Source organism: Numida meleagris, chromosome 13 (assembly GCF_002078875.1).
Source record: "Numida meleagris isolate 19003 breed g44 Domestic line chromosome 13, NumMel1.0, whole genome shotgun sequence".
NCBI classification, from domain to species: Eukaryota; Metazoa; Chordata; class Aves; order Galliformes; family Numididae; genus Numida; species Numida meleagris.
Window position 1 is genome coordinate 4,608,707 of NC_034421.1, and position 26,955 is coordinate 4,635,661.

A 26,955-nucleotide genomic window follows, 5' to 3' on the forward strand; every position below is an offset into this window, starting at 1 on the left:
CCCCCGGGTCTAAGAGTTCTTAAACCTAAAAACAGCAAAAACATTCAGGTTTTCAAACTGTTACAGAGAATTGCTGTTCAGCACAGTTTTGCACCGAGGATAGCAGCTGCCCCTAACCCCAAATGGAAATTGTGCCAGGATGAAGACAAAACACATTGTCAGTGTCTCTTGGAGGTGAAGGTGACGTCGATGCCGCAGTACACCCTACGTGGCATCTATGGTATGCAACACGACAGAGTTCCTGGCAGGCACCAGGCACGGTTCCCTGGCGTTTCCTCCTCTTGCATGTCCTGTGCTTACTTGTTAAGGGATAGTGACTGCAGTCTTTTACCTGCCATAGCTGCTTCATCTTTTGCTGGAGGAGGAAAAGAACAGAGGCGTCATCGCTTTTCAGTGTGCATCAGGGACTGGTGGTAGGCTAATAACCCCAGAGACTGAAATCTTGCTAGCTACCTACACTGAAGTAACTGAGGAAAAATTCTGACCCTCCCCACTAACCTCTGGTAGAGCCCCTCCAGGCTTCACAGGAGCAGCCCTCCCTGCACCTCCCTTATGTTCTGGGCCTCTCTTCAGGCTTCTGCAAATTACCCTGATCCTGATGCATAAATTTCCCTGTGGAAGCCACTAAGAACACGTTCATTAGAGTTCTGTCTCGCACCTATCAGAGCCGAAGAGGAAATCCAGGCAGGGAAAGACCGCTGCAAATTCCCCGTGCAGTTTGTATCCTCACCATGCAATGCGGATAAATCCCACCCAGCACAAGGAACTCAGTACATCCCCAGATATGAGCAAGCATTGCCTGGGAGGCTGAGCTTGCAGGTACAGATGCCAGAGCAGTTCCCTTCTCTCCCTGCCTTCTCCCAGTCCAGACATCCTACAGCTTTATAGGAACGAAACAGCCAAGCCTGGCTTTGATGAACGGAGCCGCAATGACACCGAGCGGCACCGTGCAGGAGGTGAGGGATTACAGCGTGTGCTATCAGAAATCAGGCCTCGAGGCACTACAACCATTGCGAAAGAGAAGTCAGAGGATATGATGAATTACTCTCTCACCTTTTCTTTCCTCTTCTTTCTTCCTGGCAGCTTCTTCCCTTTGCTTCCGAATGATGGCTAGTCGAGCGAGATCTGCCTTCGCTTGCTCTGTTTTACCAGCTAGGTGCATTTTCATGTATCTTTCTTTCGCCTTTTGTTTCTCTATTTCCTCTCTGTTTGAGCGAGACACAGCAGTGGTTAGAACATGCAAGAAGCATGCAGGTACAGACGTACACTGTGGGAAGCTTTCTGACTGGGATGGAAGGTGAATGCAGAGACGGACTGCCTACCAAGGCTGTGGGACCCCATCACTTTTCAAGCACAAGTTACATCTGTTGTGGGGTTTGATGAGAGATGGAGAGAAGAAGAATTTATACCTCCAGCTAAATAAGAGCACTGATACACAATGAGGTCAAAGGAATTACCCACAGACTGCACAGCACTGTAACATTTTTTCCCCCAGAAGTACACCTCCAGGTATTTCTGCTGAGGCAACCGATCCCAAATAATCCACCTTAAACAATCTATTTCAAACAAGCAACCTTAAATCTTTCACTCGGAAACTCTCCATTGCTAAATTAAACTAGAAGATTACACTTTGGCTTCTCATCTTGTTCATCAGCTCAGACAAAAATTTCACTCAGGAACCTGGGAAATCGGTACCCGCCACGAGGGCACCTTCTGCAGCAAGATTAAAGCAGACCCGAGCGTGACCTCAGGTGAATGGATTTCAGTTACATCAGATTTTTGGCATAAAACTTCAGGAAAGAAATCTCCATCTGCTTCACAGCAACAAAGCTCAGTCAGCACAACCAGCTGAGCTGCCTATCTTTGGGAGGGACACAGCGACAGACAGAGAAGACAGACAGCTCCAGTAAGGTTTGTAAGGAAAGGCGGTTTGAATCGCACTGAATCCTGCCTGTTTGCTACTGCTCAGTGCCAGCTTCAGAGAGGGCTGCCCTGCAACATCAGCGTACACACAGCAGAGAGATGCTTCTCTGCATTAAGCTCCTGCCAGCAGCAATGATGAAACTTCAGAAGCATACCAGCTCTTCCCAAGGCAGAAGGAAAAACTCACCGCTCTCGTCGTGAGAGTTCCTTGGGTCCATCCAGGTCCAGCTGAGTTACTTTTTTGGTTGTCTGAATTACACGATTGGGATTCTCTATGTCTATCAACCCTTCCACTCCTTTGCGCTTTTGCTAAGATTCAAGAAAAAGAAGAAGGTTAAGAAGCTCTGAAATACCCCAAATTATCTTGCACTGGAACTCATCAGATACACTGCCACACACCCCAGAAGCAGTATTCAAGGTGTTCTCACTACCAGACAACAATCAAGATTTATACTATCAGATATCTTCAGACTCTTTTGAAATCTTCTCATCTTTGCCTTTTACTTACAGAACACACAAATTATCACTTTGAGAACAAAATGCAGTCAAGTTTTTTGTCTTCTAAAAATGGTTCTTCCATAAAAGATTTACTACAGATAGCTCTCAAACAGAACTCCAATTCAAGAATATGCATCTATCTCCCACCCCAAGAACTCAGGTAGTGTAAATGCATTAAGTGTCCTGAGAATTGCAATACCTGATAATCTTCATCATCTTCGTCACTCTCATCTGAATCTAAAGACTTCTTGTCCTTTTTTGGGTCCCCTGTTGCTCCTTCACCTCCTTCTTCTTGCTCCTCTTCTTCCTACAAAACCACGGGAAATGAGATAAAACATATGTCAATAAAAAACCCAAACCCTACCGTGACTTTTAAATGAATCTTGATTTCGGAGGGGTGACACGCAGCTTTGAGAACACCAGTGCTCCAGACATGGCCCTTATGACACCAAGGGTGCCCTGCTCTTGCAGAACGAGAACTGCTTCTCAACACAGTAAGTATTACTTGCCCCAGCAGATTTCCTCTAAACAACTCTGCTGTTCTCCCTACGTAACAGGCTGGAGAAGTTATTCTAAAAGGCAGAAGAGGCACTTTGCTTTCCCCAAATGAAGAATCTCCAGGATGATTTTGGCCTGGGTTTCCAGTGAGCAGTATCTCAGGGACTGGAATCTGGAGGGATGTAGCTTACAGATGCTCTACATAAGAGCAAATTGCCAGCCACCAATCAGAGAGTATTACCCACAGAAGGCAGCCTTTTTAGCACAGCTTTTACTAAGCACAGTCTAGGAATTAATTTGTAAATCGGTAGAAGATAAGATTAGAAGAACCAACAAGGGTGTGAATAGCTTGCTTTATCACTGCCAAACATCCCCCAGCAGACCAACTGTCAAAGCAGATGAATTATGGGCAGAAAGAGGAGTAATTCTGTAAAGTTTTTATAAGCTTCCCCTAAAGAAACTGGGCTAGATGTAACCATCACTGCATGGTATGGATGATCACAAAGAAAACAGCAAGAAATCCTTCTCAAAAAAGCACTCCTCTGAGGTTTTTTTATTTGAAACAAGACAGACAACTCATGGCGGGTCCTGCAGAGAGCTTTTCTGTTCTGTTTCCAGTTGGTATTTTTATTAATAACTTAGAAACAGAGAAGCTAGTGAACTTCCAAGTTGTGAATGACACTGTAGAAGCAGGAGCTGGAATCATTCTGGAAAACAGGATCAGAATGATAAGTGACTTCTGTAACTGGAAAGATGGCACGAAACCAAGAAGGTGCAACCAGAAAACGAACCAAGAGGAGCTATACTTTGGAAGAAGACATCAAAGTTGCAGTATCTGGCTAAGCAGCAAACCACACAATCATCTTGAGTTACAGCTGGTCAAAACATCCAAAAGGAGCCAACGATATGGCTCAGAACTGCTTGAAAGAGTGATCTTTTTCTGGGATTTACTCATCAGTGTTTCCTATACGGGGTATAATTATCCTGCTGTTGTCAGTGCTATGAGGTTTCAGCTGGAACAGTGTATTTGGGCTTAGGCAGCACTTTCAGAAAGTCATGGAAAAATGGCAGTGAGAGTGGCATCGTAGCTGAGATAATTAGGCAACACGAAAGAGCAAGTTCTGCAAGAAGTAGTCATGCCTTTTCTAACACCAGTCCAGAAGCTGCAGGGGAGGGAGGACTACGATCCTGTGCTGGGGCACAGAAGTGCCCAAAAAAGAACTCAAGCCAGAAAATGCTACTACATCTTCCTACAAGTCAGAGCCACAGGAGAAAACCATGCATGCAGAAAGAAATCAGAGGAACTTAGGTAAGATTAGAAGAGAAAGAGACCAAATATGGTAATTTCAGCATATGAAAAGAAGTCAAGATGTGAACCTCTTCTCTCCATAGCAAAGCTGCAGAACAGGAATAAAAATCGTGAGCTTACACTGGAGACTAGAATGATGAATTATTGGGGGAAAAGATGCCTAGAGCTGCTGTGTAATTGTCTTCCTTATCCTTCAACCCCCAGTGCACTGAGTGGATGATCAACCTGGCCTCACTTCTGTGAGGATCAGGGCTGGACCACACTTTGTGGTCTCCCCAGCCACAGGTATTCAGAATCCATGCTGTGATCACTGACAGAATGATTTAGCTGACATTCCTCATGAACTGCAAAGGAAGCATGCTGTACAGGACAGGACAGTAAGTACAATCAAGGCAAATACATACCCTGGCCTTTTGTTTTTCTGCTTGGAGCTGAGCATCAATCTCTTCAGGACTTGTGTACTGTCTCGCTCGGCCTTTGTGGCCTCCTTTTCTACCTGTACAAAAGAAATAATTAAAAAGAAATAATCTAGTGATAAGCTTTCAGGAAGCTTGACTCCTCCTTCAGCACACACTCTAGATTTTTGATGCACATAAAACAAACCAAAACAGCTGCTCTAATAAAGAAACAACCAAAGACACATGGAACTTGCCTGCCTCGGTGAAACACTCCAAGAATTCTGAATATATTACACAGAGAACAGGGATTACTATTTCACAGAAAGACATTCAGAGAATCGATTCCTTCTTTTCACTTGGGTTGGTTTTGGAGGCACCGGGGCTGAGGCAGCCCATCTACACACCACCTATACTACGTGCAAGTTTGTCCTGCAGAGAGCAAGCCAGGAAGGGCTGCCCAAAGGGACTGCTGACAAACAGTTCTCAGCCCCAGCGCTGCTCTCTGCATTTCCCACACAGCAGGAATCGCGGCGTGCTCCTGTGGCAGCAGCTGTTACAGCCAGCTACCCCGGACAAGCTCGCCTCCTCAGCCCCTCCCCTGCACTGAGGCCATGCCAAGAGAAAATAGGAAGCCAATTGGACAAAAGCTTTGGGAATGGTAATGAGAGCTGAGGAGCAAGTAAAAGGAGCCTCCATGTTTTACTGCTTTATAAGGGAAAATGAAAACAAGCTCTAGAAATTAGGAAGAGGGGAGAGCCAGCTTAGCTGGTCAGACTGCCCAGTTAAGCTCTGCTCTCAAGCCCATTATTGCTTCCTGCAAGCAGCCTCTCCATTTATGTTACAGCTCAAATACCTGCTGGCAAAAACCAGCTGGAGAGCTCAAAGCGCAACCGGTGCACGGGACCGGCAGAGAACAAACAGCTCGTGTGAGGGAGCTCTGTTACCGCAGGTGTCTTCATCTGCCACACAGCAGGAACACCACGTGCTCCCCTCTCCCTCCCCACGACACCTGCAGGGGACAAGAAAACCTCAGAGATGCGAGGAGGAGGGAACAGGACACATGGGAGAGATCCATCACGGCCGTGCCGCTGTGTCACGGTCGTGCCTGGCTGCGTTTGCTGGACTTGGAAGGACAGGGTGCATCAGCACAGGCTGCCTTGGCAGGCTTTAGAAATCCAACATTTCCTGACCAGCTCCCTTAGCTCAGCAAACTCTCCTACATTTAGCTTGGCAAACGCTGAGCTGCGGAATAAGTTCTCTCCAAACCCTACTACAAAGCTTTACGGACAGCCCTGAGATTTTTTTCTTGCACGAAACGAGGAAAGGTAGAAAACAAAATTCTCTATATTCCATTTTGGAAGCTCACGGGTGCTCGAACCCTAAGTGCAACCGAAGCTTTGCTGCAGCCCAACACTGGAGCTTTCTGCTTGCCTGCTTCCAACCACCCCACGTGGCACCACCGACACGCTGGGAACGAGAGCTGCCGGGGGAGCTGCGGGCCAGGAGACATTACATCACTGCCTGGCAAATGACATCACTCTAAAAGGAACAACAGTAAGGTATTGGATACATCACATAGCACCATGAAAATCTAAATAATCTGAAGCAATGCTGTGCTACAAGGTTAACATGTGCCAAGCACCCTTCTTGCTTAGCGGAAAGATTTTTACACTGGGCTCAGAATTGAAGAACACAGCAGTGTTATTACTGCAAATACCGATGCAATAGAGAAAAGCAGCTCCAGAGAAATTATCTTAAAAACAAATGCTTGAAAAGAAATAGACTGTAGAAGCAGACCTCACTCCAGGCAAGGTGAGCAATGGCCCTGTGTCTGCCAGTGCAGGCCCATGCCCAGTTTCCCATGTGTAAAACAGGGTTGATGATTCTCATTCTCCCTTGCAGAGTGCTACTGGAATACAATAATCTGTAGATTTTGACTGCAGTAAAAATGACTGTGTCTCAGGCACGTGCTTTCTAATAAATGTCTTCAGTTTCAAACAGCACAGTGAAGGAATTTTAATGGAAGAGGATGGAAAAATAGCGAAGGAGCTGCATTCTTTTTGAAGCAAAGTGTTCAAAAAATGAAGAAAATAATCAGCAGTAATCCTGTAACAAAATGTATTACTAGCTACCTAACCCCCTCTATGTTATATTAAATCGAGTGCAAAAGTCCACTTCTCTGCTAGCAATAATATAATTACAATAACTCCTCCTAACTTTTTGGGGTGGGAAGAAGCAACAATCCTTCTTTTCCCAAGAAGCAAAAGATTGGAAAGAATCATTTAGAAGTGTACAATGAAACACAGAGCAGAGGGAGCTCGGTTACATGGCACTCACATACAGTAACCAGGGTTAAAACCCACCACAGCTATTTCCCTTCACAGAAATACAGGAAAGCTTCAGATCTATCTCCTAAGATTGTACAAATGAACATAAAACAAAGAGCTTAACGAAAATATAAACAGGGAAGCAATTTTCACGAAACTAAAGCTTGAGAAATGCTAATGAAATAAATTGGCAAAAACTACAGAGAAGATGATGAGGCCTGGTTTACATTCATGTATGTGCCTGGGATTTCATAAACGCTCACACAGGAGCCAATTATGCAGATGGTGCATCTGGAGAAGGTTCTGGGTGGATCCAGCTCAGACCTGACGGTGTCATTCCCTCATTACATATCCTTAATCACAAGAGCAAGTCGGTACCCGCTCCGCGGAGCCACAAGAAAGGCGCAGTGCTCGGAGCCCCTGAGCCCGCACCCCCTGCCCCGCTCCTGCTGCCGCGTGGGGCTGCTCCTGCCCGGCCGCTTCCTGGCCCCTGTCGTGAGAGCACCGAGACGGGCGGGCTGCGGAGCCCCCGGGGCTCGGATAGAGCCCCCCAGCTCGGCCAGGCAGCAGCAGGAGCTGCCTCCGCGTGGCTACAGAGCAGCTCTTGGGGGGGGGGGGAGTAGGGCTCCGCACCAATCCCTCCTCGAGCGGGACCCTCAGTAAGGCCGGGGCGGGGGTGGGCGAGGAAAGACGGCCCCCAAGGCCCGAGCTGGGACGGGGGGTGACACCTGTACTCCCCCCGACCATCCGTAACCGATGTAACGAGGGACGAGGCCCCTCGAGAGGTAACGAGGTACGGTTTTGCGCCCCACGAGGTAACGAGGGGCGGGCTTCTCCCCCATGAGATAACGAGGGACGGGGCCCCCATCCCGAAGTAAGGAGGGACGCGCTCGCCCCCCGCCGGGTACCGAGCGCCGCGCCGCTTCCCGCCCGGCCCCCACCTCCTTTCGGCATCGCGGCGATGGCGGTTGCAGCAGCTGCAGCGAGGCCCCCCCCGGCCCCAGCCACGACCCGGAAGCGGAAGCCGCCCCGCCCCCCTGGCGCGCGCCGCCCGCCCAGGCCCCGCCGCCCTCGAGGCCCCGCCGCAGGGCTGCCCTTCCGCTGCCGCTCCCGCCTCCCCTCCGTTCCTCCACAGCGGGGAGCGAGGACGTACTCCTCCCGGTAATACCGCGTTCTCTGCTCTGTCTCTGCTGAGGAGAAGGAGGTAAGGGCCGCAGGGCGAGGTGGGGATTTTTTCTTCAGGCAGCGCCGCGGCCACCTCAGCCGGGCGGGCACGGCGCGATGCCGTAGAGGACCCTCGTGACGTCAGAGGCAGCGCGACGGGGAGCGGCGGCCCTCGGCCGGTGAGCGGGGCTTGGGCATTGCGTCCCCTCCCCTTCTCTGGCCCCGGCTCCGCTTCCAGCACGGCCCGAGCCGCTCCGGGCCTTTCGGGAAGACTCGGCGGAGGCTGGCGGCCGTGTCCCGGCGGTGGCTGGGACTGGCGGAAGCTGGGGTGGGATCTGTGTTGGGGTACGGCGGAGAGGGTGGCTCAGCGCTCACTGCAGGGGCTCCCGGTGGCCTGAGGGTTGCGCTGGGTGAGGCTGGGCCTCGATATCGCTCATTTTTACGTCCAAGTAGAAAATGGTGAAGGGGGATGGAAATCTTAGGAGAGATGTTCCTAAAAGCTGTTTTCGTTTCCTTTTTCAGAGTTTTCCAGGACTCTGAGACATCCACATACCTCCTTGTAAAGCTCCCTCGTTTCCAAGGCAATGCCCAAAGTGAAGCGAAGCAGGAAGCCTCCCCCAGATGGCTGGGAGCTGATTGAGCCCACGCTGGATGAGCTGGATCAGAAGATGAGAGAAGGTACGCAGCAGAGCTGGGTGCTGTCAGGGATGGGCACCTGAAACAAGCTTTGGGCCCCCATGAATACAAAGTAGCATTTATATCTGCACCTACAATGATGCTGCAGGTTGAGACTGGAATGGTATTGATTGCTTTTAAGTTCTGGGGTACAGCTGTTCTGGGGCACTCCATGGCCAAGCTGACTGCAGCTCATTGGCATGTGTGGAGGGACTGGTATTTCCTGTCCATGCTGGTCTGACGAGCTGGGGCATGCACAATGTCACCTTCTATCCCAGGACAGGTCACATCATCCTTGGCGTCTTTGTTTTCATTTCCTAAAGGAACCACATCACATTCTTCTCATTGGCATCCTGCTCTTAACTCTGTAATCTATTAACGCTAGGAATGCTCTTAGAACAGTTTATGCTAAAGTGACTGAGGGAGTAAATTGGCAGCCTAGGAGAATTAGCTGGAACGTGATGTTTGTATTCCCTTCCAGCGGAGACTGAGCCTCATGAAGGGAAGAGGAAAGTGGAATCCCTTTGGCCCATCTTCAGAATTCACCATCAGAAAACACGTTACATCTTTGATCTCTTCTATAAAAGAAAAGCTATCAGCAGAGGTGAGAAACCCAAATTGGTTTGCACTGGATAAGGGAAGACAGGACACAGTGAGTTGTCCGCCTGCAGAGGCACATGAACTGGGGTGCTGAAGGATTAATTTTCTGGGTAGGGAGGGTGGAGGGAAGGCTAGCGTTTGTGCAGCTCTAACAGCTAGTCAGTACAGCTAGAAATTCCTTATACTGAGTCATCTTGACATCTACCGGGAGCTACTTGGGTCTGCTCTTCTACAGAACTTTATGAATACTGCATCAAGGAAGGGTATGCTGACAAAAACCTGATTGCAAAGTGGAAGAAACAGGGTTATGAGAACCTTTGCTGCCTGCGGTGCATCCAGACACGGGACACCAACTTTGGAACCAACTGCATCTGTAGAGTACCCAAAAGCAAGCTGGAAGTGGTAAGAATTGTCAGCTTGTTCCTGCCTGTCTGGACCTTTGCAGTAGCCATTCTAAGCTCATGCAGGTCAGGGACAGCAGAGGAGGCGGTGTTTTCCTTTCTGGTAACATCCTCAGCTCTAACACTTTCTGCCTTTTGCTAGTAGTTAACATCTAGTTGCTTTTCAGGTAACTGTCAGCTTTGGCATGCAGTTGTTTACAGTTGTTAACATACTGGAAACAACAAAAAGCCAGACTGTAGAGTGCATGGAAGGGCTTCTTTCAAAAGGCAGCCTTTGCTGTGAGGTTTATGCCTCCTGGCCTGCCTGCTCCCACTAGCAGGCCTGAAATATCCCTGTCCTGTTTCTTTTCCAGGGGAGAATCATTGAATGCACTCACTGTGGATGCAGAGGCTGCTCTGGGTGAAACAATTGGACATCAGTCTACATTTTGAACTCTGAGCGATATCATCCTACGCAATGGACTATGAGTGCAATTACAGTTACCTTCTGTGTGATTGGATATTTCTGTGTTGCAATTAAAATGGCAAATTCACCTGGATCATACATACAAAGGATGTAGTTTTGGGGTAACTTTTTGTGTAGCCGCTTATTTTAAAATAAAGACTCACTTCCTGAGAGAGTGGACCGATCTTTTGTCAAAACTGTGCCTCTGTTCTCCTACTGGAGGTGAAGGTGTTTGGTTTTTAAGGTGACTATCTCCTGTGAGGCATTCTATATGTGAGTTGTTTAACAAAATCATATCAATTTTTTTTCCTCAAGTAAGGGAATTTAAAAGGTTATTGGGAAAAGAAATAGTACAGTTCTCCAGCAAGATCTCTTCTGATGAGGAGTAAAGCTGAACTTCACTGGAATTCTCTGCTAAGGTTTTTAACCTTGAATTACTGCATAGATCTAGTTAGGAATGCCAGCAATCTAGGGACTTGCAGAACACATTTAGATGTTCAAATACACGTGAAAATGCAGGAAAGACAAAACTAGAACTGAAATAATCACTGTTAAATTTGTTTCTCCCTTGTAACAAGACTTGTTTAGCACAGAGTTTGTTAAAGTACAGCCTGTGTAATTCTCTGCAGTTTAACAAAATTCACTGACAATATATTTGCTTCTCCTTAAAACAGGACAAATATTTTATTTAGTAGATATCCCAAGAACTTCAGTTCCTGGAACTACAACACAGCTTTAGTACAAGAAACAGTTTAAGGGAGCAAAGTCCAAGTTCTTGCAGCATGTACAGTATGCTGGACTTAGCGATCAGCTGGAGCATTGTGCCCTACCTGCCCCTGCACAGCCTCTTCCTTTGTTTCATCTATGGAATGTTTAGCTGTTCTGTATTTTTGCCAGGGGTGGGGGGTCTCCTCTCCAGCCATTACTTTTAACCACCGGTAGTAGTAGCCACGAAAACCATCAATTTTCTCCAGATATGGGTTCTTTGACTTATACTGCAAATAAAAATCCAATAAAACAAGCTTCCATTAGAACAGAGTTCATGTAGTACCAGCATGCAGTAGCTACAAGCTGCTATTTAATAGATAGCTACCGAGAAACCATCAGACACATCAGACAAGGCCACAGGAAAAAGACTTGGGCAGACATCTACACTTCCCCTCCCATGCTGGTGTTCTGCACCCCCCGACCAGCCACTGCGACTCACCCGGTCAAACTTTGGAGGGTACTGTGCTGCAAATTCCAGCTGGCGTATGATAACTTCATTGGGAGCTACTTCATTATTTCTCATGTCTCGCAGGATCTCTGTCAGGTAGCTGTAATCCAGCTGCCTCACAGCAGCAGAAATTAGGGCACTGTAGATGAACTTGTTGGGAGTTATTCCAGACCTCTGGAAACAACAGAGATGGTTAGCTGCCAATTAGCACAGGACTTCCAGAATGACCTGCAAATCAGCTTTCTACAGGGCCAGCCACCTCTTCCTGTCACCTCTCTCCTATCCCAGCGTAGCTACAGGACAGAGCACCCAAGCTGTCAGCAGCTGCTCTACAGTTGCATTTTTAGGGAATGAGAACTCACCACAGAAACCTCAGCAGGTCTTTCTGGAAGCAATGATGCTTCATTGCCTTTGCCTCTTCCTGCAGTTTGAACTCTAAGAAGGGGATTTCTTATTTATATTACCTTCAAATCTGAGAGTAACTGTAGTCCATCTCTCTCTTGGTGGCAAGCAATCGCCAAGTTGCAAAATGTCTGGAGGTTGGGTGATATTCTCCTCTTTGCAAGAGCTGGCAGCAGGCTCTGTAAGATACAGATGTTGACATCAGTTTCCAAGAAGTTCCATCATAACGCTAGTTAGTGAAAAACAGTGTAAGGTTCTCAGTTTCTATTGTGGACAGAGAAGCAGGTCTCGCAGTGAAACACAGGCACCACTGGAGGCCTGGGACAAGAAGGCAGCAACAGGGCTGGTTCTGAGTTTCTCACCTTTGCTCCTTCTAGGTCTCCGCTTTTACTTTTCTTCCTTATTAAAGTGTTGAAGAACGTCACATCTACTTTCACTTTATGTTCATCTAGGAGTGCCAGCAAAGAAGATTCCGATGGGCTCTGGGGTTCCACCAGCTCTGCCAGTAAAGTAAATGTTTTGATGTCGGGTTCTGCATTGTCCTTTTTCATTTTATTCAAGAAACCCTCCACATCCCCCATCAAAGACAGTCTATCAGATGGTGTGGATACCATCCCTAAGGAAACCACAGCTGCATCAGGTATCTGTGAATCCAGCAAGTTGGGCAGGTTACAGAAATGCAGCTTCTGGCTTAGGCATGCTTGTTCCTGCAGCATCTCATCTTGGCCTCTCCTCATTAGTGCTCCAGTCCTGCTGTGATTTACATTAGGGCTGTCAAGACCAGTTGGTACTGGTTTAATTTCAGCCTGATTCACATCTTGGTTTTGTTGCATAATCAGTTCTTCAGGCACCACTGAACTTTCCCAAAATAATTGCTTTTCCATGGCTTCCACATCCAGCTGGACAGTTGGTGCAGCCTCTGCTCCCTTCTTTCTCTGATTTTTCACCTTCTGCCTGCCAGGTGCAAGCCTTAGTTGAGGTGAGTTCTCATCAGTGGGTCTGAGCAATACTTCAGAAGCCACAGCTGGATCACCTACTCCACAGTCTCTTGCAGCACGCAGCATCAAATTGTAAGAGTGGCTATTGGCCTTTATTCCCAATTTAGTCATTTGTTTCCAAATCTGAAAGGGGGAAGAGGAACATCGAAACATATGTAATGCAAATAACATGAACATTTCTAGCAGATTGTAAGCACATTTACAGTGCAAACTCTTACAGTATCTGCCTGCAGAAAAGGAACAAGTTTACAGCATGATGAGGTGAGACACCAGTGGGCAGTGAACAGCCACATCAAGCTAGTACAGCCCTGTGAGGTCCCATCCAGGGTCCCTCAACAGCTTACCCAGCATCCTGAAGGATGTCAGATTTAAAGAACTTCCCTAGGAGGAGCTGAGCTCCTCATCTCATCAGCTCTGTGAAACTGCTGCCCTTTGTACATGTGAGTAACAAGTGATAGTACTGAAGTGCCTTTTCCTTGCCATTTAGTACATGAAGACAAACCTGTAAGGCGTATCGGAAGCCATTTTCACTGTCCTTTATGCAGCTCATTAGAAGGAAGCTGAAGGTCTCCACTGTGGGAACATGGCCCTTGTGCACCATTTCCTAAAACAGGAGAGAGAACATTAGACTTCCCAGGTAATCAAACAGTCTGTCACAGCTGTTCCATGCCTGCCTGTAGCTGCCTCAGTTAATGTACTTACACTTAGTAAGTACCAAGATCATTTAATTATAGGAGGCCAAAGGTCAAAGAAATATAAACATTTGGTCAGTAATTATCACTACAAAAACGAAATAACTTCAATGTGATAATGCAATATTGCAACTTCCAAGAGCTTTCCCTAGAACAGAATGCATTCAGTACAAGGAAAGCAATATATTTACCTTCAGTACATCAAAACACATCCTGAGATCTGAGCACAGGGCACAGACTTTCAGCAGCGCATGGTAAGTGATCAGGTTCAACTCCTGGTTTTTGCTCTTCAGCTGCTCTCGTAGTTTGAGAGCGCTCTGCAGGCCTGAGTCTTTCCATGGCGATTCAGCACAGGCATTGAACAGCGCTGTGTATGTGGGTTCAGTAGGAGTTAAGCCTCGCTTTTTCATCTAAGAGAAGAGAAGACGTGGAACTTGCTTTTAGGAAAAGAGTTCCAGAGTTTCGTAATTTGGTTTCAAGAGCTACAGGCTAAGAAAAGGTAAACACTAGCTCAATGGCATTTTGGAGAGAAAATAACATGACCAAACGCTAGAAACAGTTTTAGCTGAGAGAACCTAATGAAGGTTTGAGAGAAGAGAGAACATAAACCTACATCATTGTAGAGTCGGAATGCTTTTTTCACATAGCCGACCCTGCCACAGCCACCAATTAGAACAGTGTAATTGCTTTCTTCTGGCTTTACTCTCTCTTCCTTCAGCATCTGCACCTCAAACAGCTCCAGGGCCTCTGCTAGCTACAGAAAAAAAGAATATCCGTTATGAGGCAACAAGAGAATCAGTTAAAATGGGTATGAATAGTCTCAGCTGTAGTCAGAAATCCTACAGAGTACAGAATTCCTCATGAATTCTTGTTTTCCTTCTTCTTGTAGAGATAGTAATGAAGCACGTAGGACAACAGAATCATTAGAGTTGGAAAAAACCTTTAAGATCATCAAGTCCTAACTGTCAGTCCCTCAGTGCCACATCTCCGCTCTTCTCCAGACTGAACAATCTCAGTTCCCTGAGCTGTTCCCCATAAGACTTGTGCTCCAGACCCCTCAAAGCTTCTCTAGACAAGCTCCAGGCCCTTAATGTCTTTCTAGTAGTGAGGGGTCCAAAACTGAACACAGTACTTGAGGCGTGGCCTCACCAGTGAGGAAAACAGAGGGTCAACCATAAAGGGAAGGCAGGAGCAGGAAGGTGGAAGGATCTCCCCAGCACAACTCAGCCACTACAGAAAGCATCAGAGCACATCTTCCAGTTACAACTTTAACCTCTGCCTAGCCCTGAGATGGTCAGGCAAAAGGTCTCGATGATCCTTGCAAGCCCCTCCCAAGTGAACTGTTCTAATCCTCATACAAAAGCGTGCTAATTCACAATGAGCAAACGTTATTAAAACCCAAATAAGCAAAGAGCAAACCTTGTCCTCCTTGATGAGGGCCTTGCACCTCAAGAAGTACCAGTACGGGGTGTTCCTGCGGCCACGCCAGGGCCTCCTTTCCCCTTCTTCCTCCCCATCCTCTTCAAGCTTTAAGTTCTGAAACTCTGACGTGGTTTTGTGGTAATATTTTCTAGAAGAGAACTTTGTAGACAGTGTCCCGAACTCCACACCCTCATCATCATCATCATCATCCTCCTCACCGCCCGCAGCTCCAGCGGGGCCTCCCTCTTCGCCTTCCTTCCCAACGGCACCGCGCACCTCATGGGGCAACCGCGACGAGCTCAGCACCCTCAGGCCTCGCAGCGGCGGGAGGCTTGGGCCGGGGGACCGGAGCGGGCCGGGGAGCGGCCGAACAGCTGACCGGCAACAGCGCCAGGCGAGGGGCGGGAGGAGGAGGAGGAGCCGCGCGGGCCTCATAGCGGGAGCGCGGCGGAACCCGGCGGTCACGTGGCACCGCCCCCTCACAGCCACCGTAGCGCCACGGCGCCTGCGCGGCCGGAAGGGGCGAGCCCAGAGCTCCACGCCGCCTCCTGATTGGCGGAGAGCCGCGCGGGCGCGCTGCCTGCCGGGCGGCCGGAGCCGGAGGTGGTCTCCCGGCATCCTCCGGGACAGGCGGGCGGCGCGGCGCGGGGCGCGCGCGGCCGCCTTCAATCCCGAGGCACTGCCGAAACGAAGCAGGCTGGGCCGGGCCAGGCCGGGCCGGGCCTGGCCGCAGCCGGCCCCCACCATTCCCCCCCTTCCGTCCCGGTGCCGTCGCCCCCCGGCTGCCACCATGCAGGAGCTCATCGCCAGCGTGGACCACATCAAGTTCGACCTGGAGCTGGCGGTGGAGCAGCAGCTGGGGGCGCAGCCGCTGCCCTTTCCCGGAATGGACAGTGCGTGTGGGCTCCGGGCGCGGCCTTTCCTCCCCGGGGTGCGGGGCCGCCTCTGTCCCTGTCCCGGGGTGGTGGTGGGGTTCCCGGGCCCTGTGCTGGGCTCCTGTCCTCGTGTCCCCTCAGCTCCCGCTGCCCCACGAGGTTCTGGCTCGGGCCGGGTGCTTTGTGTCTGTAGCCGTAGTTTGTGCCAAGCTGGGATAGAAGCAAAGTTGCGGTATTCATGTGAATAAACACTGCTCTCCCACGGTGTTGTTTTATTTCCCTTTTGATAGATGAGGTGTTTTGGTGGCAGGGAAGCTTTAGGTGTATTCACAGTCTGGTGGAGAATGCTTTCCTGCAGCCTCCTGATTTAGTCTGGAGATGAGGGGGCTCAAGGGAGACCTCTTTAGTCTCTACAGCTCCTGAAAGGAGGTTGTGGTGAGGTGAGGGTCAGCCTCTGCTCCCAGGTAACAGCGACAGGACAAAAGACGATGGCTTCAAGTTGTGCCAGGGGAGGTTCAGGTTTGATTTTAGAAAACATTTCATCTCCAAAAGAGTAGTAACGCATTGGAACAGGTTGCCCAGGGAGGTAGTAGAGTCACCGTCCCTGGAGGCGTTCAAGAACTGTGGGGATGGAGCACTGAAGGACATGGTTGGTGGGCATGGTGAGGATGGGCTGGTTGGACTTAGTCATCGTAGAGGTCTTCTCCAACCTGTCAACTGATACAAGTAGTCCTGGGAGGCTCAAAAGTTTGCTGATGTTCTGTGTCAATACTTTTGACCCCATGTCACTCCCTTGAGTGCTGCAATTCCTGTTGATCAGTGAGAGTAATTGCCCAGCCTGCAGAACCTAAGTCTGAAAGTTTAAACAGAACATCTGAACTTGTGCAAATTCCCCTGCTGTGTATTTACTGAGGATAATAGATATTTGTGATGGCCAGAACTGAACAAGGGATTCATGCAGGAATGTAAATTCCTCAAACCAAAATGCTCTTTTTCTTTTGAATTTGAGGACCTGATCGTTTCTTTAGGAAGAAAATACTTTGAAAGCTTCTACAAAAGTTTGTTAACATTTGTTATGTTTCTTCTCTCCACAGAATCAGGTGCAGCTGTCTGTGAATTTTTTTTAAAAGCAGCATGTGGGAAAGGCAAGTCATGTATCCAGTACACTTACATTTGTATAGCAGGGAGGAGAATTAAATTTGCTAGCACTGTCTACGATACTCGTGGGTTTTGTTAAGATGAGGGCTGGGAGAGAGGATAAGAATGAAAGATATTGGGTTAACTCCACAAATTGTGTGGGGCTTGCTGTGGATGTGGCTATTAAAGTATCTATGGGATGTGGTTGCTGGGATTAGGAGCTGGAGACTACAGTGCTCGGCTCAGGAGAGGGTAAAACAACAGGACTTGTCTGGAAGTCCATGTTTGTCATTGCCATTAAAAACTGAAGTCATAAGAAAAACTGTGAAGCACTGTTGCTGTGTGCCTGCTCATGCTGCAGATTTTAATTGTTCTTCTTTTTCATTTTCCTTGTCCCATCCTTGTGTAGGAGGTATGTGCCCGTTCAGACACATCAGCGGAGAAAAGACTGTTGTTTGCAAACACTGGCTACGAGGACTATGCAAAAAGGGAGACCAATGCGAGTTTCTGCACGAGTATGACATGACCAAGATGCCTGAGTGTTACTTCTACTCCAAATTTGGTAAGAAACGTTGTAGCTCCTACTTAGTGTTCCTTGCAAGTGTGGGAGTCTGGTGAAGAGGATCCCAGTACCATTCCTCTTATTCCATCTTCAGAATATTTCAGTTCTTCTGAGTCTGCTGACACTGTTCGGTTGTAGTTTCTCAGGTCTGCTTAGCTCTTTTGTCTTTTTATTCCCCCTAAATCCGCCGTGTGTTGTAGATATCTTCTCTCTCAAGAGCTTGTCACTTTGGGGGAGAGGGAGGAAGTCCACATTGTTACTGGGTTTTGTACTTTATGTTCTCTTTTTAGTATGAGCTGAGTAGGCTAAGCAGGTGGTCTTTGCATGACTCTTGTTTTGGGGAGTTGATGAGCAGCAGAGGGCATGGGGGTGCAAAACTTTTATGCACTTGCTTTCCAGCTCTGGAGATCTGGACATAATGAGGCAACTTGCTGTCAGAAACTTACAGTCTTGTAGGTTTCCTTGGATTGAGGTTAGTGCGCAATTTGTAGTTTCTCCACACTTTTGGTGCACTAAATGTTTGGTTTTTGTTATCATGACTGCTCTTTCAAAAACAGTTTCTGCATTGTTTTTAAAAGCACACATAAATAACCCAGTCTGGTAGAACTTTACTCACTAGGGGTGAGTGCCTAGTGTTCATCCTCTAGGTTAAGTCAGGCAATAAGACTGTTGTGCCTGAACTTACGAATGTTAGTAACAGCTTTGTGGGAGCTACATGAGCCAGGTAACTTTTTAGGAGTGATCTGATCTTGAACCTGCACCAATGACTAAGAAGTGTGTTTGCCTTTGGTACAGGGGAATGCAGTAACAAAGAATGTCCATTCTTGCACATCGACCCGGAATCTAAGATCAAAGACTGTCCCTGGTATGACAGAGGCTTCTGTAAACATGGTATGTGTATTGCATAGTTGCTGCTTCTGTGGCTATAAATGAAGGGTAGGGTGTTGCTATTATTTCTTTGCATGAGCTTCTTGTGTATCTGCTGCTACTGAATGCTGGGGTGCGTATATATGGTACATGAACCATTGAGCTTTGTGTTGCAGGTCCACTCTGCAGACACCGGCACACTCGAAGAGTCATTTGTGTGAATTACCTAGTAGGATTCTGTCCAGAAGGGCCTACCTGTAAATTCATGCAGTGAGTATGTTTCCGGGCTTGTTCTTTAGTGATGTTTCCACTGTAACCTGATATATGTCATATGGCAGTGCTCTAGTGCTTCCCAGTAGCTCTGGAAAGATGGCCAACATTTCATTTGTTGCACTATCTAGTTTCACTTTGATGATATGGTGCATGTGCTCCTCAGGGTGTTACCAGTAAGACACTGAAGTGGTGCTCAGATCCCATGATGGGATTGCATGGACTTATATTGCAGAAGACTATTGGTTACTGGCATATTGTTTTTAGTATGAATAAATATGAGCATTGAACTGGGGAAGGGAGGTCTGTTTTCCATGAACTTAATTTAATTAGCTGAAAGTTTGTTTTGTTGTTTGGAGTTTTTTTTTTTTTAACTGAGCTAATGCAAAAACGTTTGCATACGGTTTGAGACTCTTATTCTTCTTTGTTTCTGCCTAAACCAGCCCTCGGTTTGAACTACCTATGGGAACCACAGAGCAACCACCACTGCCTCAGCCAGCACAAACACAGCAAAAGGTACATGATTCCCCTGCATCCTATACACACCCACCCTCAAAGCATTTTCCTCATTGCTTTAGAAGAGGCCATTACAGTAACAAAAGTCCTACGGTTGTTCCAACATAACATGAAGATCTAGCCACAGAGCACTCCTGTATAACAGAGAAGCATGTTGTGTGTGGTTATGCAACAATCTGGCAGTTTTTGTAATCTGCATGACATCTCAGTGATGGCAGTGATATTTTAGCAGCCCAAACCAATTCTCTAAACCTGCTTTTCAGAGAAAAAGCAGGATTGCTGGGTTTTGTAATCCTTGGTTTTTGGTCTTTATCTGGTACTCCAGCTGGTAGACCACCCACACAGATTTGGAGGAAAAAGGATCATTCGCTATGTGGGGTGTTCTTTTCTCTTGTTAAGAAAATAAGAACTGTAAAGATCATTATCCTTGATGCACTTAATGAGTCAGAACTCTTCTCCTAACTAACAGAGGACACCTCAAGTCATTGGAGTCATGCAGTCTCAGAATAACAACACTGGGAACAGAGGACCCCGGCCATTGGAGCAGGTCACCTGTTACAAGGTAATTCAGAAGGGAGGGATGAAGAGGGATACTACATTTAAGTCATGGGAGCACACGACACCTGGACTATGTCATGCTGCTTTGCTGCTGTTTGCTTGCTTGAGCAGCAGTTACTGTGATTGGACGGGGATATTAAGAAGCTGAGGCAAGTCCCATCTTCTGCAGCTACAGCTTTCAGAAGCTACATCTCTATCTGAGGGTGCTTCCTCTCCAGTAATTAAGTGCTATACAGCAAGGATTTAAGGAAGCAAGTAAACTACATATGTAGTGTAGATGTAATGCTATAATGTGATGGAAAACACAGCAATAGGAGCAGAGCAGCACAATCCTAGACTGCAGCCAGTGAGAACAAGCCCAAATACAGCAGCCATAGACACAGAAACAAAGGAAGAAAAACTGCTTACCTTTGGAAAGCCTCCAGTAGGCAGGGATCTCCAGTGAGGTACCCATACCTCCACTGCCAACCCTTAAATGAGGTCTGGGAACGGGTGGATCCTGGCTCCACCCCTTCTGATCACTCAGATACATTGCATGCACCTGAGCTTCCCTGGCTTGGCCCTGCCTTCCCACCAGGTGCTCGGTCACTGGTTCAGGCCATAATTTAGCGTTTCCACTATAGTGGAGAATGCTGTAATATCAGAGGCTGATGTTTCTCTGTGGTTTTGAATAGCTCTAAGGTGCAAAGTCACAAATTTCTTGTTTAGATGCACTTTTAACTGTCTAATCCAGGATCAGCTGAGCCCCCAGTATAATGCTCCACTGCGGTACATATTAAGTGGAGTAGTCTTGGAAGCCTCAAGTACTGAAATTCACCTTGTGTGTTACAGCTCTTTGCAGCAGTGCACTGGGATCTGTCCCTTTTGTTGTACAATAATGTGGTACTGGTTGATCCCAGCACAGAAGCAGCTTTTGCTCCAAGGAGTGAAAACAGCCCATAAGTCACAGCTCTTTTGACACCAAGTTTCATTTCACTGACTGAATGCTGCATCTTCCATACCTGGAAAAGCTTTGGAATTGAACAGTTACTGGGTGCATTGTTAAAGGCAGCTAGAAAAAAAATCTGTAACCCTAAAGACTTCTCTCTCTCTCTTCTTTTTTTCTAGTGTGGTGAAAAAGGTCATTATGCCAACAGATGCACCAAAGGACATCTGGCCTTTCTCAGTGGACAGTGAAAGAGCAGAAACAAGAGCGCAAGGGAGCTATTAACACTGAGAAAAGGTTTCTCCCTTGCACTATTTCTTGAACTATTAATCAGGTTGGTTTTTTTAATGCCATTACTGAAAGAACTGGTCAGAGGCTGGCTGCTGCTAAGCAACATTTTTGTAATTGTCCACAACTTTTTTTATGTTTTAACCTTTTTAAAATAGATTTTGGCCTCCGTCTACTTTCATTGAGCCCTGCTGAAAGGTAGATCTAAAAGCAAACAGATATGCAAACCCCTCACTGGTGCAGCATTCTATGTAAATGCATCTCACCCCAGTGTTTTTTTTTTAAAGTGTTTTCCTTCTGCCACTTCTCTTTGGAGAACCTGCAGCGTTTCAGCACTCCCTGTGGAAGCAGAAAGACTGACTGGGAAAATTAGTACCTGAAATGCTTTCCCTTCAGTGAGGAATTCTGCTGTCCTGCTCTTAACAAGTAAAGTTGTGTTCCTAGATCCAGTCTTGTCATTGGTAAGCTTGTCCTGGTGATGGACTTAATGCCTCACATGCACCAGGCTGTAAAACTCTTGTCCACTTGCTTTGTTTCTGTGTTTCTTGCTATACTGAAGGTTAGAAATTAATCTTCTGGGTGAGAACTGATTTGGGAAGAATAAATTGGCATCTCTGTAGTTGGCCAAATAATGAGGAGCAATGATTTTAGGAAATTCACATCTGTGCTCATTTTCCATTTGCAAAAAGCATGTAGGGAAATGAACACAGTTTAAAGTGTAGGAACAAAAGAGCCTTTTCTCAGCACCCCTGTCATTCAGCTCACACCAAACAGGTATTTCCGTAGCCTAAAGAATACCAAGAAGTGGAGCTGTATATTTTTATGGAACACTGCTTTTAAAAGTGGTAGAACATTCTTCTGAGAACGTACCTCTGCAAGCCAAAACCCATTTGTTTTGTGAGACGACTATTTCAAAAGGGCCAATGATAAAATGTGAATTAAAAAGAAAACCAACAACTTGCACCTACAATGTGAGCCTTATTGATTATTACCCCTCTCATTTGCTGACTGCCTTTATATATGGTTTTTATTGAAATGTACGGATGGAAAAAGCTGTCTGTGATTTTTTTTTTTTTTTTTTTTAAGTAGGGTAATATGGTTCTATTAGGAAAAGTGACCAGAGCCTATTTGAATGGGAGCCATTACTTCATTGTGCATGGAGAGGGAACAGACCCTTGTGTCTAGTTACCATTCCCATCTAGTTCAGGAAGATCTAAAGTCTTTGCTCTCTGAAAAGATGTTTTCTGCAACTGAAAAACCCTCCTGTCACTGATAAAGCTTAAGAGATCGTTTGTATTTCTTAGCCAGTGGTTTTCATTCTTGCTCCTATTATGAGAAGTATACAACAGACTGTACCTGCAACACCCAGGTGAAATGACAAGCTTCATAAGATGCACTTGCTTAGTGGAAAGCATGAGGAAGCCCATCAACTGGGGCCTAACCCACAGTTGCTCCTTTAAACGTCATTTGTGCATGTACCACTGCATTTAAGTCAATAAGCAGTTTTCCTTTTTAATGGGCTTTCATTATATTACAGTTCATTTAGGCTTATACCCATTCAGAATAACCTTCCAGCTTCTCTTAGTAATGAACATAGCTAGAGTTTTGATAGAAACGGGTTAACAGGTAACAAACTTGAACCTGTCTCAGATGGTGGAAAATTGCCCAAATGCCTGTTGGCCCCAGGTGCCAGCCAGATGGAGAATGAGAAGTACACAGCCACCCCAAGCCTCTAAAAGCTCAGATATTCTTCTTTAAAATGTTACATCCTTTCAGCTAGTTGTCCAGCCTTTAACAGCTAGACCAGCAGAAGTAAAAAATCATTGGATTGCTTCTTATCAAAGAGTTAAATACAAACTAGTTGTAATAATTTCCCCAGTTCATAATGCAGCCTCGGTAGCAGAAACTTTTCCTGAACTTATCCTTGTGAGGTGTAAAGTTGAGAAGACAAACTCATCCACATAGTACAATTAACAAGCCATCTATGACAGTCTCAGTTCAGTAAGTGTAAAGTGTATTCACTTTATTGTTGGTCATAATAGTAGAGATTTTTATATGAACAACAGTTCAGTTGCCTTCTGTCAGGATAAGTGTCCCCGTGGCCACAAGCTGCACCTTCACGTTCTGAATTTGTGCTTCAGTGATACTTCCTGTGGCGGTCATGCTCTGTATCAAAGTAAAATAACAAGAAGTTGCAAGAACAAAAAGATATTCCATGGATTTCACACACACACAAAAAGCACTCTACAGAAATCTAAGTGCATAGTTTCTAAGCACCATCAGGTCAGAGAGGCAGTAAGATCTACACTTCCTTCATCACCAAAGAAGTATGGGTTATCTGATAATTCATTAGAAGTATTCCATTTGCTCGCCCAGACAGCATCAGATTGAAGTGGCAACAGTTAGCATCCTGATTTAATTTCTAAAAGCAGTTACAAGTTTACTGTTTTCATTGCCCCAGGCAATCCACCAAGCTGCACTATGTGCATTCAGCCATACTGTTTTTACTTACTCAAGTGACTGTAGCTCCAGATGTAGCTGATGACAACGTACCCAGCAAGCACCATACTGATACCACCAAGGCCCCCTTTCTTCACATTGATGTATTTATTATAATACCTGTCATAACCTGCGTAGAAGAAAGGTCGTTTTCAGAGCAGCCAGAAGGGTTGTATGTTTTTCTGTGTCAGAAAGAAAGATGCTGGTTGCACAAGGCTTCAGGAAAGTGTTTCTGATGAAATAACCAAGGGTCTCAGAATAAATTATGAGAGAAAGCAATGTGTGTTTTAGTTAAGCACAGTATCAGTGCTAAGCCTAAAAAGACAAGTAAAAATGATCTTTTTCCCTAAATGTTACTGTGGCTTTAACAAGCTCATGATACTTCAGAATTACCTAATTCTTCAGTACTAACATATATACAGCACAGAGACACTTGCATTTGTTATTTTTAAGCCTATGTAGTGGCCTGTCTGTGTCTACAGCACAGGGCATTGCTCAAAACCTAATCCAGGTGATCTTTAAGAGGCCTGTGACCTTTTTATCATCATAGATCTGACGGATCTCGAATATATCCTTCTCTGGAGATACTGAGACCTCTCTGGGCACTTTCCTGTGCAACCCGCTGTAGGGAACCTGCTTTAGCAGGGGGCTAGACCTCATCTGCAGCTGTCCCTTCCAACCCCTACAATTCTGTGATTTTCTATTTACTCGTGATGCTGAGAAACTTGAAGAGTTTCAGCCACCAGATTCAGAACTGGGTCGGGAACGAGGTCACTTATTTCCTCCCTCTACAAGAAAGGACACCGAAAAGAAACCTCCGCTGCATAACACCCAGACGAGAAACCAACGCAGAGAAGGGCAAACAGGGCAGGAGGAGCGGAGGTGCTGCAGGAAGGCAGGGCTGGCTCTGAGGCGGCTCCCGCTGCGCAGGGCGCTGCCTGCTCCGCTCTCACCCGCGGACCCCGCAGGGCTCCCCCCGCCGCCCGCTCACCTCTGCGGAAGGCGCCCGCGATGCCGCCGGGGGTGAAGTCCCTCATGGCCAGCCAGGTGGGCAGCTGGCCCAGCTTGACGTCCAGCAGCTTCATGTCCTTGAGGGGAACTGCGGGACAGAGAGACAAAGCGCGGTCAGGGAGCGGAGAGGGACGGCGGTCACCTTGGCGGCCCGCAGCACTCACCCGGCGGCTGCGCCATCTTGTCGTGCTGTGCGCCACCGCGGGGCGAGGCGGGAAGGGGGCGCGGCGCAGGGGCTGACGGGAGGAGGGTCGGCGGGTGGCGAAGGGGCGCCGCCATGTTGGGTGGGGCGGGGCTGCAGCGTGCAGATCAACGCTGCTGATTGCGGGGTCATGGGATGGTTGGGGTGGAAGGGGCCCCACAGCCCCCAGCCCCACCCCTGACGTGGGCTGGCTGCCCCGCACCAGGCTGCCCAGGGCCCATCCATGGCCTCGGACACGTCCAGGGATGGGGCTTCCACCATTCCAGACACCTCACTGCCCTCTGAATGAACCATTTCCCTATTGCATCTGACCTAAACCTCCCCCCATTTAGTTTAAAACCATCCCCATTGCCCTATCACTATCAGACCGTGCAAAAAGTCGCTCTCCTCCTGTTTATCAGCTCCCCTTAGGCACTAGAAGGCCACAATGAGGTCTCCCTGGAGCCTTCTCTCCCCCAGGCTGCACACCCCCAGCTCTCAGCCTGTCCCCATTGCAGAGCCGCTCCACTCTGACGTCCCCGTGCCCTGCGCAGGCCGCGCTCCACCAGCTCCATGTCCCTGTGCCGCGCCCATGCCTGGGAGGCACCCAGCTCACCCCATGCCCCCACGGGCCTGTGAGGTCTTCGGGACGGGCAGAGGCCCAGCAGGTGTCACTGGCAGGCAGGGAGCAGTGCAGCGAGGCTCGGAGCTCGCCCGACCTCTAGAGGTTTCCCATCGAATCGTTCAGCTCCGGATCAGCGTCAGGTTCGGTTCCTTGCTGCGCTGAACTGGAACGGCGAAGTGATGCGGCAGGAAGCAGCCATCCAGCCGGTACGCAAGATCTCCCAGGTGTTAAACCTGCACCGCACAGGGACTGCTTCAACAGAGCAGAGACTGGAGGCTGAATTCAGGATGCACAGCTCCTACGTGAACACCGAGCGACTCGTTTCCGCGCCTTTTATTTTGCTTAGGTTGCAGAGTCCTGTGCCGTAGGATTTCCTCTGGTCATTGCAGGGTTCTTGCATTTAGTCTTAGGCCCTGTGTTACCTGGTATTAAAGGAGCTGGCTGCTGTTTTGAGATGGCACTGTGCGATTCTCGTTACTCCGTGGCTGGCCCGGATGTCCGGCTTGTATCTTAATCCTTCATCTTACCAAAATCAATTTATTTACATTGAACAGTGCTCTCCTGTAACATAACAATAAAAGCAGAAGGAGGAAACTACTGCCTGCTTTTTTCTTTTGCTTATTAACAGAAAGTAGAGTTAGGAAAGCACAGTGTGCCCGATCACTTGAAGAAAGTGTTCTGAATGTAGTCACTGTTAAATGAGTTAAAAATCCCTTTATTAAATTATCCTTTATTCTATTATTGCTTACCGGCAACTGCAGTTTTATTGCAGAAGTGTCCCCTCATGAACTGCTAGGTGGCCTTTTTGCAGCCCTTGCATAAAAGCATGCTTTAGACTTGCTTCTCTCATTCTTGCAAGGCAACCTGTAGTTTTAAATAGGATTACTCACGCAAGGCAGATTAATTCACCTACAGGAGAAAAGCCAATGGCAGGTGCCTCATTTTAAAGAGTTTCCTGCAGAGCACACAGCGTTGTTAAAACGACTTACAGCAAAGCTTGGGGAAGTTTGATTTGTTATGATAGGAATGGAAGGCCATAAAGGATCCGTCTCCAAAGCAATTAGGGACAGCAATGTCCTAAACCTCAGCCCCAGCTGCCTGCTCTGGTGGACTGAGGGAGAAGAACTGTTGTCTTTGTGCCATCTTAATCCCAAACCAAGCAGGAAGATTTAAATGGTGCAGATGTGTGGGAAGCTTTGCAGCATATTTCCTCCCTTTGACCTGTGCTGCTGGCTAAAATTCAAGGTCTTGCTGGTTGATTCAGATTGGAGGAGGAGGAGTGATGAAGAAAGGTATTTCTGTTGTATTTCTGTGTGCTTACAAGAATGCTCACAGCCCTCCTTTCCTGAACACAGGAGAAATCATGCAGCTGAGAGCCAGCTTCCTTGCTTCCAGCTCCACACCTGTTCCCGGCAGCACTGTGACCCCAAACTGCTCTATTTCTTGTGTTCAGTCCAGGTTTTGTATCAGTGATTGTTCAGGCTGCTTGAAGCTTCCGTTCACTGCCTGTTTCTGCATGCTCTCTTTCTGTCTTCTTCTCCATCTGAACCATATTGTCCATCCACACAAAACCTCTTTCCTTTTAATATCCTGCCCAAGACTGTCCCCTCTGAGCCTTCAGGTGCACGAGCCATCTAGCACTGTGGGTAGAAACACAGACTTAATGTCTCCTT

At 47.4% G+C, this 26,955-nt stretch overlaps 5 protein-coding genes across 9 annotated transcripts; 2 read left to right on the forward strand and 3 right to left on the reverse strand.

Moving 5' to 3' along the window:
- PDAP1 (PDGFA associated protein 1) lies at positions 44-8,015 on the reverse strand. Its single transcript, XM_021411549.1, has 6 exons — positions 7,895-8,015; positions 4,633-4,724; positions 2,621-2,728; positions 2,111-2,232; positions 1,054-1,205; positions 44-355 (listed from the first exon to the last, which is right to left on the reverse strand). The coding sequence occupies exons 1-6, from the start codon at positions 7,905-7,907 to the stop codon at positions 297-299; spliced, it is 546 nt and encodes a 181-aa protein (XP_021267224.1). The 5' UTR covers positions 7,908-8,015; the 3' UTR covers positions 44-296.
- On the forward strand, positions 8,019-10,418 carry BUD31 (BUD31 homolog). Of its 4 annotated transcripts, none has more exons than XM_021411553.1 (5): positions 8,019-8,157; positions 8,640-8,795; positions 9,274-9,396; positions 9,628-9,794; positions 10,147-10,411. In XM_021411553.1, the coding sequence occupies exons 2-5, from the start codon at positions 8,702-8,704 to the stop codon at positions 10,195-10,197; spliced, it is 435 nt and encodes a 144-aa protein (XP_021267228.1). In that variant the 5' UTR covers positions 8,019-8,157; positions 8,640-8,701; the 3' UTR covers positions 10,198-10,411. The 4 variants fall into 4 exon arrangements, with proteins under 4 accessions (XP_021267228.1, XP_021267226.1, XP_021267227.1 ...); XM_021411551.1 differs by lacking the exon at positions 8,019-8,157 and adding an exon at positions 8,190-8,296 and having other exon boundaries at positions 10,147-10,418; XM_021411552.1 differs by lacking the exon at positions 8,019-8,157 and adding an exon at positions 8,303-8,527 and having other exon boundaries at positions 10,147-10,418.
- On the reverse strand, positions 10,893-15,715 carry PTCD1 (pentatricopeptide repeat domain 1). Its single transcript, XM_021411748.1, has 8 exons — positions 14,966-15,715; positions 14,160-14,300; positions 13,738-13,956; positions 13,357-13,458; positions 12,219-12,977; positions 11,919-12,035; positions 11,446-11,628; positions 10,893-11,233 (listed from the first exon to the last, which is right to left on the reverse strand). The coding sequence occupies exons 1-8, from the start codon at positions 15,713-15,715 to the stop codon at positions 11,039-11,041; spliced, it is 2,466 nt and encodes an 821-aa protein (XP_021267423.1). The 3' UTR covers positions 10,893-11,038.
- Positions 15,573-22,262, forward strand: CPSF4 (cleavage and polyadenylation specific factor 4). The gene is made up of 8 exons (XM_021411548.1): positions 15,573-15,861; positions 16,938-16,988; positions 17,390-17,542; positions 18,338-18,433; positions 18,586-18,679; positions 19,123-19,195; positions 19,665-19,757; positions 20,861-22,262. The coding sequence occupies exons 1-8, from the start codon at positions 15,759-15,761 to the stop codon at positions 20,927-20,929; spliced, it is 732 nt and encodes a 243-aa protein (XP_021267223.1). The 5' UTR covers positions 15,573-15,758; the 3' UTR covers positions 20,930-22,262.
- On the reverse strand, positions 22,964-25,299 carry ATP5J2 (ATP synthase, H+ transporting, mitochondrial Fo complex subunit F2). 2 transcript variants are annotated; one of them, XM_021411556.1, is made up of 4 exons: positions 25,274-25,299; positions 24,457-24,564; positions 23,479-23,595; positions 22,964-23,132 (listed from the first exon to the last, which is right to left on the reverse strand). In XM_021411556.1, the coding sequence occupies exons 2-4, from the start codon at positions 24,548-24,550 to the stop codon at positions 23,104-23,106; spliced, it is 240 nt and encodes a 79-aa protein (XP_021267231.1). In that variant the 5' UTR covers positions 24,551-24,564; positions 25,274-25,299; the 3' UTR covers positions 22,964-23,103. The 2 variants fall into 2 exon arrangements, with proteins under 2 accessions (XP_021267231.1, XP_021267230.1); XM_021411555.1 differs by lacking the exon at positions 25,274-25,299 and adding an exon at positions 24,641-24,790.